The 10,209-nt window shown below is 44.7% G+C and overlaps 1 protein-coding gene across 1 annotated transcript; it reads left to right on the top strand.

Moving 5' to 3' along the window:
• Nucleotides 1-595: 595 nt before the first annotated feature.
• Nucleotides 596-9,738, top strand: LOC133616244 (voltage-gated potassium channel regulatory subunit KCNG4-like). The gene is made up of 2 exons (XM_061975430.2): nucleotides 596-1,406; nucleotides 8,705-9,738. Exons 1-2 carry the CDS (start codon nucleotides 648-650, stop codon nucleotides 9,533-9,535), a joined length of 1,590 nt encoding a protein of 529 aa, XP_061831414.1. The 5' UTR covers nucleotides 596-647; the 3' UTR covers nucleotides 9,536-9,738.
• The last annotated feature ends 471 nt before the right edge of the window (nucleotides 9,739-10,209 follow it).

Genomic DNA, 10,209 nt, shown 5'->3' with positions numbered 1-10,209 from the left:
AAACGCAGAAGAGTTGAAGGCCACTATCAGAGCAACCTGGGCTCTCATAACACCTGAGCAGTGCCAGAAACTCATCGACTCCATGCCACGCCGCATTAACGCAGTAATTGAGGCAAAAGGAGCTCCAACCAAGTATTGAGTATTGTACATGCTCATATTTTTCATTTTCATACTTTTCAGTTGGCCAACATTTCTAAAAATCCCTTTTTTGTATTAGCCTTAAGTAATATTCTAATTTTGTGACACACGGAATTTTGGATTTTCATTTGTTGCCACTTCAAATCATCAAAATTAAATGAAATAAACATTTGAATGCATCAGTCTGTGTGCAATGAATAAATATAATGTACAAGTTACACCTTTTGAATGCAATTACTGAAATAAATCAAGTTTTTCAAAATATTCTAATTTACTGGCTTTTACCTGTATATGAGACACAGTCTTAGCTTTAGAAGTGTGATGTCTGGACAGATCTTTTGTCAATTCCAGGACATAATAAAAGTAAAAACAGAAAAAACAGTATTCCTCAATGTGTTTTGTTTGTTTATCTTTACAGCGGTTGCCCTCTTTGTGGTTGCTCGCCATAACATCCAGTCAGCTGCTCGTACAGAAACCTGTTCATTCCCACCTCATACGCTGAAGACAGAATGCCGATCATAAGCAATGCCAACCACGACTTCAGCACCTACTCGATAAGCACTGATGACAGTAGCCTCGACCGATTCTTCACTGAGATCCCCGAGACAGAGACCATCAAGGGAGTATATTTTCAGCAGGCCCAGTTACTGCGTGACCCCAAGGCCTCTTATGTGGTTGATCACACTCTTCAGGTTCTCATCAACGTCGGGGGCAATCGATACACCTTCCCCTGGAGCACGTTGGAGAAATTTCCCCAGAGTCGCCTGGGACGCCTGCGCTTCTGCACCACGCCGGAAGAGATCGCACACCTCTGTGACGACTATGACGAGACATGCAAGGAATACTTTTTTGACCGCAACCCGACTGCTTTCCGGGTCATCCTTAACTTCCTTGCAGCGGGAAAGCTGCGTCTGCTGCGGGAACTGTGCGCCGTATCCCTGCACGACGAGCTCGACTACTGGGGCGTCGATCCGGGTCATATGGAGCGGTGCTGCCGCCGTCGCATGATCACCCGTGTGGACGAGGTGGCAGAGCGAGACCGCAAGGAAGAGGAATGGAGACAAAAGAGGATGATTCTGAAGAAAAGCCCAGCAGAAATGGAGAGAGGCTACCGCAAGCTGATCTGGATGCTACGTGAAGTGGTGGAAAACCCTCACTCTGGGTTGGCGGGGAAGATATTTGCCTGCCTCTCGGTCATCATGGTGCTTGTCACTGTGATCAGCCTGTGTATCAGCACCATGCCAGATCTCAGAGATGAAGAAACTAGGGTGTGTATGCAACACTGACATTTTTCTCTCAAGCAACTTTTTACAAGGGTTTTTGACAAAAGGTTGATTATTTACCAGTAATTCCAAACCACTGTCCTGAGACATAGTAGTCCGCTAAACAGTAGAGAACATTAAACTAGTCACCCGAAATAGAGTTGCTAAAAATAGATACAGTCAAACCTTGGGTTTCGTACGCCTCACTTTTCGTATGATTTGTTTTTTTGACAAAAATATTCAGCAAAAGTTTCCCCCGGTTTTTGTATACCATCTCAGGTTGGTGACTCAGTCTCTGTACTTTTTTATTGAGTACAACTAAAATAAGCCACCATGGGTCCAAAGAAAGTTGCAAGTGTCAGCACTTTGATATAGAAAGTGAGCAACACTATTGAATTTAAGAAAGAGATTGTAGGCCACCTACTCAGTGGCCTAGTGGTTAGAGTGTCCGCCCTGAGATCGGTAGGTTGTGGGTTCAAACCCCAGCCGAGTCATACCAAAGACTATAAAAATGGGACCCATTACCTCCCTGCTTGGCACTCAGTATCAAGGGTTGGAATTGGGGGTTAAATCACCAAAAATGATTCCCGGGCGCGGCCACCGCTGCTGCCCACTGCTCCCCTCACCTCCCAGGGGGTGATCAAGGGTGATGGGTCAAATGCAGAGAATAATTTCGCCACACCTAGTGTGTGTGTGACAATCATTGGTACTTTAACTTTAACTTTAACTTTAGCAAAGTACGAAAGCGTGTGGCTCTTCCCTCACCATCGTCGTTTTTGCCAACAAGAGTCTTCAATAAAAGTACAAATTATACTAAATTCATCATTTCTATGTATTTCATATTTTTTTGTTAAAAAGTTAAAATTAAAGTACCAACGATAGTCACACACACACTAGGTGAGGTGAAATTATCCTCTGCATTTGACCCATCCCCATGTTCACCCCCTGGGAGGTGAGGAGAGCAGTGAGCAGCAGCGGTGGTTGTGCTCGGGAATCATTTTGGTTTTTTAACCCCCAATTCCAACCCTTGATGCTGAGTGCCAAGCAGGGAGGGAATTTGTCCCATTTGTATAATCTTTGGTAGGACTCACGATCTTCCAGTCCCAGGGCGGACACTCTAACCACAAGGTCACTGAGCAGATTTTGTGCATGTAAAACTGTAATTATTCTCTATAAGATGCTTGTTGGGTTTTATATTTTTGAGCGTCTGAACTAATTAGATTTACATTATGGAAAGAATCATTTCAAACAGAATGTTAACAAAAACTGAGGTTTGACTGTAAATATACAGGTAAAAGCCAGTAAATTAGAATATTTTGAAAAACTTGATTTATTTCAGTAATTGCATTCAAAAGGTGTAACTTGTACATTATATTTATTCATTGCACACAGACTGATGCATTCAAATGTTTATTTCATTTAATTTTGATGATTTAAAGTGGCAACAAATGAAAATCCAAAATTCCGTGTGTCACAAAATTAGAATATTACTTAAGGCTAATACAAAAAAGGGATTTTTAGAAATGTTGGCCAACTGAAAAGTATGAAAATGAAAAATATGAGCATGTACAATACTCAATACTTGGTTGGAGCTCCTTTTGCCTCAATTACTGCGTTAATGCGGCGTGGCATGGAGTCGATGAGTTTCTGGCACTGCTCAGGTGTTATGAGAGCCCAGGTTGCTCTGATAGTGGCCTTCAACTCTTCTGCGTTTTTGGGTCTGGCATTCTGCATCTTCCTTTTCACAATACCCCACAGATTTTCTATGGGGCTAAGGTCAGGGGAGTTGGCGGGCCAATTTAGAACAGAAATACCATGGTCCGTAAACCAGGCACGGGTAGATTTTGCGCTGTGTGCAGGCGCCAAGTCCTGTTGGAACTTGAAATCTCCATCTCCATAGAGCAGGTCAGCAGCAGGAAGCATGAAGTGCTCTAAAACTTGCTGGTAGACGGCTGCGTTGACCCTGGATCTCAGGAAACAGAGTGGACCGACACCAGCAGATGACATGGCACCCCAAACCATCACTGATGGTGGAAACTTTACACTAGACTTCAGGCAACGTGGATCCTGTGCCTCTCCTGTCTTCCTCCAGACTCTGGGACCTCGATTTCCAAAGGAAATGCAAAATTTGCATGGTTGGGTGATGGTTTGGGGTGCCATGTCATCTGCTGGTGTCGGTCCACTCTGTTTCCTGAGATCCAGGGTCAACGCAGCCGTCTACCAGCAAGTTTTAGAGCACTTCATGCTTCCTGCTGCTGACCTGCTCTATGGAGATGGAGATTTCAAGTTCCAACAGGACTTGGCGCCTGCACACAGCGCAAAATCTACCCGTGCCTGGTTTACGGACCATGGTATTTCTATTCTAAATTGGCCCGCCAACTCCCCTGACCTTAGCCCCATAGAAAATCTGTGGGGTATTGTGAAAAGGAAGATGCAGAATGCCAGACCCAAAAACGCAGAAGAGTTGAAGGCCACTATCAGAGCAACCTGGGCTCTCATAACACCTGAGCAGTGCCAGAAACTCATCGACTCCATGCCACGCCGCATTAACGCAGTAATTGAGGCAAAAGGAGCTCCAACCAAGTATTGAGTATTGCACATGCTCATATTTTTCATTTTCATACTTTTCAGTTGGCCAACATTTCTAAAAATCCCTTTTTTGTATTAGCCTTAAGTAATATTCTAATTTTGTGACACACGGAATTTTGGATTTTCATTTGTTGCCACTTCAAATCATCAAAATTAAATGAAATAAACATTTGAATGCATCAGTCTGTGTGCAATGAATAAATATAATGTACAAGTTACACCTTTTGAATGCAATTACTGAAATAAATCACGTTTTTCAAAATATTCTAATTTACTGGCTTTTACCTGTATTTCAGTGACTTTAAGGAACATCCACAAGAATAGTAGGGCTGCAAGGTTATGAGTGGAAAAACTAATTGCAATACTTCTCTCAAACAATTGCAATTACAATTCGATTCGCAATTTTTATATTTTGTACATAAAAATGCGAAAATAACAAGGGAAAAAAGACATGTTACTTTTAGACTGTCAATCATCAAATTCTTGTCTCAAGGTGCCACACATTAGAACAATATGAAATAATTTACTTAAGAAAATATTTATTGATCCATCCATCCATCCATCCATCCATCTTCTTCCGCTTATCCGAGGTCGGGTCGCGGGGGCAGCAGCCTAAGCAGGGAAGCCCAGACTTCCCTCTCCCCAGCCACTTCATCCAGCACCTCCCGGGGGACCCCGAGGCGTTCCCAGGCCAGCCGGGAGACATAGTCTTCCCAACGTGTCCTGGGTCTTCCCCGCGGCCTCCTACCGGTCGGACGTGCCCTAAACACCTCCCTAGGGAGGCGTTTGGGTGGCATCCTGACCAGATGCCCGAACCACCTCATCTGGCTCCTCTCGATGTGGAGGAGCAGCGGCTTTACTTTGAGCTCCTCCCGGATGGCAGAGCTTCTCACCCTATCTCTAAGGGAGAGCCCCGCCACCCGGCGGAGGAAACTCATTTCGGCCGCTTGTACCCGTGATCTTGTCCTTTCGGTCATAACCCAAAGCTCATGACCATAGGTGAGGATGGGAACGTAGATCGACCGGTAAATTGAGAGCTTTGCCTTCCGGCTCAGCTCCTTCTTCACCACAACGGATCGATACAGCGTCCGCATTACTGAAGACGCCGCACCGATCCGCCTGTCGATCTCACGATCCACTCTTCCCCCACTCGTGAACAAGACTCCGAGGTACTTGAACTCCTCCACTTGGGGCAAGATCTCCTCCCCAACCCGGAGATGGCACTCCACCCTTTTCCGGGCGAGAACCATGGACTCGGACTTGGAGGTGCTGATTCTCATCCCAGTCGCTTCACACTCAGCTGCGAACCGATCCAGTGAGAGCTGAAGATCCTGGCCAGATGAAGCCATCAGGACCACATCATCTGCAAAAAGCAGAGACCTAATCCTGCAGCCACCAAACCAGATCCCCTCAACGCCTTGACTGCGCCTAGAAATTCTGTCCATAAAAGTTATGAACAGAATCGGTGACAAAGGGCAGCCTTGGCGGAGTCCAACCCTCACTGGAAACGTGTCCGACTTACTACCGGCAATGCGGACCAAGCTCTGGCACTGATCATACAGGGAGCGGACTGCCACAATCAGACAGTCCGATACCCCGTACTCTCTGAGCACTCCCCACAGGACTTCCCGAGGGACACGGTCGAATGCCTTCTCCAAGTCCACAAAACACATGTAGACTGGTTGGGCAAACTCCCATGCACCCTTATTGATATGTACTAAATATTTATGCAGACAAACTCCGAGCGCTTGTCTACATCATGCTCTTAAACTGAATAAATAACCGATTAAAACCTATACTGTGATTATAAAGTAATGTAATCATAATATATAGTAATATTGCTAGTAACCATTTAAAAATATGTAAGCTTTTATCAGCCATTACTGTAGAATTTACCTTTGTAATGTAATTGGAAGGGAAAGTGAATTATATTTATATAGCACTTTTCTCTAGTGACTCAAAGCGCTATACATAGTGAAACCCAATATCTAAGTTACATTTAAACCAGTGTGGGTGGCACTGAGAGCAGGTGGGTGAAGTGTCTTGCCCAAGGACACAACAGCAGTGACAAGGATGGCCGAAGCGGGAATCGAACCTGGAACCCTCAAGTTGCTGGCACGGCCACTCTACCAACCGAGCTATGCCGCCCCAGGTAAAAAAAAGCTTTGTTAGCCTGAATAAATTAAGGAACAATAAAATAAAATGGAATCATTTCATCAAAATCTTAACTTTAATAAATAAATATTGAACATCGTAAAGTGCATGTTTGTCCCAGTTGGAAAAACTATGTCGGACGATGTCTTTTAGTTTATTCTCGCTCGTTCGTACGCTTTGATAGGCGTGCATTTCCCATCCAATTTGAAGCTGAACTATTACCATAACGGGACATGTGGCTTTGTAGTCAGATATTTTTCCTACTAATTTGTGTTACTTTGCGGCTTTTGTTACTGGCGATTCGCAAATAGGGGGTTTGTTCTTCTTGTGTGTAAAGCTGGTGCCTCGCTTTCTGCCCACCACAACAAGGATTGTGAATGACTAAAAAGAGGGCTCACTGTGTTCAGTTAAATCTATTGTATCAATACACGTATTGGTATGTCAGACTTAGCTTTGTCGTGGTTTAACTCTTATCTTACTGACAGGATGCAATGCGTCTCCCATAATAATGTGACCTCGGACTATGTTAAGGTAACGTGCGGAGTTCCTCAGGGTTCGGTTCTTGGCCCTGCACTCTTTAGTATTTACATGCTGCCGCTAGGCGACATCATACGCAAATGCGGTGTTAGCTTTCATTGTTATGCTGATGACACCCAACTCTACATGCCCCTAAAGCTGACCAACACGCCAAATTGTAGTCAGCTGGAGGCGTGTCTTAATGAAATTAAACAATGGATGTCCGCTAACTTCTTGCAACTCAACGCCAAGAAAACGGAAATGCTGATTATCGGTCCTGCTAAACACCGACATTTATTTAATAATACCACCTTAACATTTGACAACCAAACAATTACACAAGGCGAATCAGTAAAGAATCTGGGTATTATCTTCCACCCAACTCTCTCGTTTGAGTCACACATTAAGAGTGTTACTAAAACGGCCTTCTTTCATCTCCGTAATATCGCTAAAATTCGTTCTATTTTATCCACTAGCGACGCTGAGATCATTATTCATGCGTTCGTTACGTCTCGTCTTGACTATTGTAACGTATTATTTTCGGGGCTCCCTATGTCTAGCATTAAAAAATTACAGTTGGTACAAAATGCGGCTGCTAGACTTTTGACAAGAACAAGAAAGTTTGATCATATTACGCCTATACTGGCTCACCTGCACTGGCTTCCTGTGCACTTAAGAAGTGACTTTAAGGTTTTACTACTTACGTATAAAATACTACACGGTCTAGCTCCGTCCTATCTTGTCGATTGCATTGTACCATATGTCCCGGCAAGAAATCTGCGTTCAAAGAACTCCGGCTTATTAGTGATTCCCAGAGCCCAAAAAAAGTCTGCGGGCTATAGAGCGTTTTCTATTCGGGCTCCAGTACTATGGAATGCCCTCCCGGTAACAATTAGAGATGCTACCTCAGTAGAAGCATTTAAGTCCCATCTTAAAACTCATTTGTATACTCTAGCCTTTAAATAGCCCCCCTGTTAGACCAGTTGATCTGCCGTTTCTTTTCTTTTCTCCTCTGCTCCCCTTTTCCTTGAGGGGGGGGGGGGGCACAGGTCCGGTGGCCATGGATGAAGTGCTGGCTGTCCAGAGTCGGGACCCGGGGTGGACCACTCGCCTGTGCATCGGCTGGGAACATCTCTGCGCTGCTGACCCGTCTCCGCTCGGGATGGTGTCCTGCTGGCCCCACTATGGACTGGACTCTTACTATTATGTTGGATCCACTATGGACTGGACTCTCACAATATTATGTCAGACCCACTCGACATCCATTGCTTTCGGTCTCCCCTAGAGGGGGGGGGTTACCCACATATGCGGTCCTCTCCAAGGTTTCTCATAGTCATTCACATCGACGTCCCACTGGGGTGAGTTTTTCCTTGCCCGTATGTGGGCTTTGTACCGAGGATGTCGTTGTGGCTTGTGCAGCCCTTTGAGACACTTGTGATTTAGGGCTATATAAATAAAGATTGATTGATGATTGATTGATTAAATAAACGCGTTAAAGTGCTGAGAGCGATGCACAGAGTGAGACCTCTTTCTACCTGTTTGAAGGGAGAGACGAACAAACGCGAACATGGCTGTCACTCCAAAAAAAAAAAAAAAGCCTCTTGCGGTTATTTATCGCAATAAATAAAGCCTTAATGTCAATTCGATGTCGATTAATCGTGCAGCCTTACACAAGGGGTACAATGGTCTGCGTCATCAAACTTGCTGTTTTCTCTAACCGCTTTTGATTGGCAAGAAGGGTAAAGGCGTGACAATTCTAATTTGAAAACGAAAGAGAGAAAATTTAAAAAACCCAGACGCTTTAGCTTATTGTGGCAATTAAAACAATGTCGATTGATTGTGATGCCCTAGTAGAGAACTGAAAAATATGAATTTCATCATGCCAGTATCGATCCAATACTAATAGTATTCTTGCAGTACCCTTGGTATCGATACTATCGATGTTTGGATGGATTGTTGAAAGTGAAACAAAAATCTTGTTACTACTTGCTGCAAAATATAGGTAGAACCCCCTCTGAGTGTCCTCTTCAACCTGTGTCTTTCAGGGCGAGTGCTCCCAGAAGTGCCGCAGCATGTTTGTGGTGGAATCCATCTGCGTAGCCTGGTTCACTTTAGAATTTATGCTGCGATTCATAAACGCCCAGAGCAAGCTGGCCTTTGCTCGTGGTCCCCTCAACATAATAGATGCTATCGCCATCCTGCCATACTACGTGTCCCTGGTGGTGGATGTCGGAGATGATTCTCGGGAGGAAGCCATCATGGGAGCTGGCAGAGGCTACCTGGACAAATTAAGTCTCATTCTTCGCCTCCTGCGAGCACTGCGCATCCTGTATGTGATGAGGCTGGCGCGTCACTCCTTAGGCCTGCAGACACTGGGACTGACCATGCAACGGAGCATGAGGGAGTTTGGCCTCTTGCTGCTGTTTGTGTGCGTGGCCGTCACTCTCTACTCACCCTTGGTGCACCTTGCAGAGAGCGAGCTCGCGCCGTACGCTGCCACTCATCCACAACACAGCTTCAGCAGCATTCCGGCTACGTACTGGTGGGCAATCATCTCTATGACAACAGTCGGCTATGGAGACATGGTTCCGCGCAGCATACCCGGACAGATGGTGGCATTGACTAGTATCCTGAGTGGAATACTCATCATGGCCTTTCCAGCCACTTCAATCTTCCATACCTTCTCTCGCTCCTATCAGGAATTAAAGCAGGACTATGACAGGATTTCCAAGGAGGTGCGAGGCGAGGAAATGGCAGAGGAGTTGGAGCAGAGGGGCTCCAGAGCAAATAAGCTCACATCTCTTTGCACAGTTGGTCACATCGATGGAGGGACAGACAGAGATAATAACGCTACTCTTCCATGTACAGCTTTCTAGGAACCTAAGGAGGGGAACGATTTAAAAAAAAGGTTGCAGTTGTTTTGAAATGGTCAAGATACAGGTAAAAGCCAGTAAATTAGAATATTTTGAAAAACTTGATTTATTTCAGTAATTGCATTCAAAAGGTGTAACTTGTACATTATATGTATTCATTGCACACAGACTGATGCATTCAAATGTTTATTTCATTTAATTTTGATGATTTGAAGTGGCAACAAATGAAAATCCAAAATTCCGTGTGTCACAAAATTAGAATATTACTTAAGGCTAATACAAAAAAGGGATTTTTAGAAATGTTGGCCAACTGAAAAGTATGAAAATGAAAAATATGAGCATGTACAATACTCAATACTTGGTTGGAGCTCCTTTTGCCTCAATTACTGCGTTAATGCGGCGTGGCATGGAGTCGATGAGTTTCTGGCACTGCTCAGGTGTTATGAGAGCCCAGGTTGCTCTGATAGTGGCCTTCAACTCTTCTGCGTTTTTGGGTCTGGCATTCTGCATCTTCCTTTTCACAATACCCCACAGATTTTCTATGGGGCTAAGGTCAGGGGAGTTGGCGGGCCAATTTAGAACAGAAATACCATGGTCCGTAAACCAGGCACGGGTAGATTTTGCGCTGTGTGCAGGCGCCAAGTCCTGTTGGAACTTGAAATCTCCATCTCTATAGA

This window comes from Nerophis lumbriciformis, linkage group LG15, assembly GCF_033978685.3.
Source record: "Nerophis lumbriciformis linkage group LG15, RoL_Nlum_v2.1, whole genome shotgun sequence".
NCBI classification, from domain to species: Eukaryota; Metazoa; Chordata; class Actinopteri; order Syngnathiformes; family Syngnathidae; genus Nerophis; species Nerophis lumbriciformis.
This window is presented reverse-complemented; position numbering and strand designations above follow the sequence as displayed.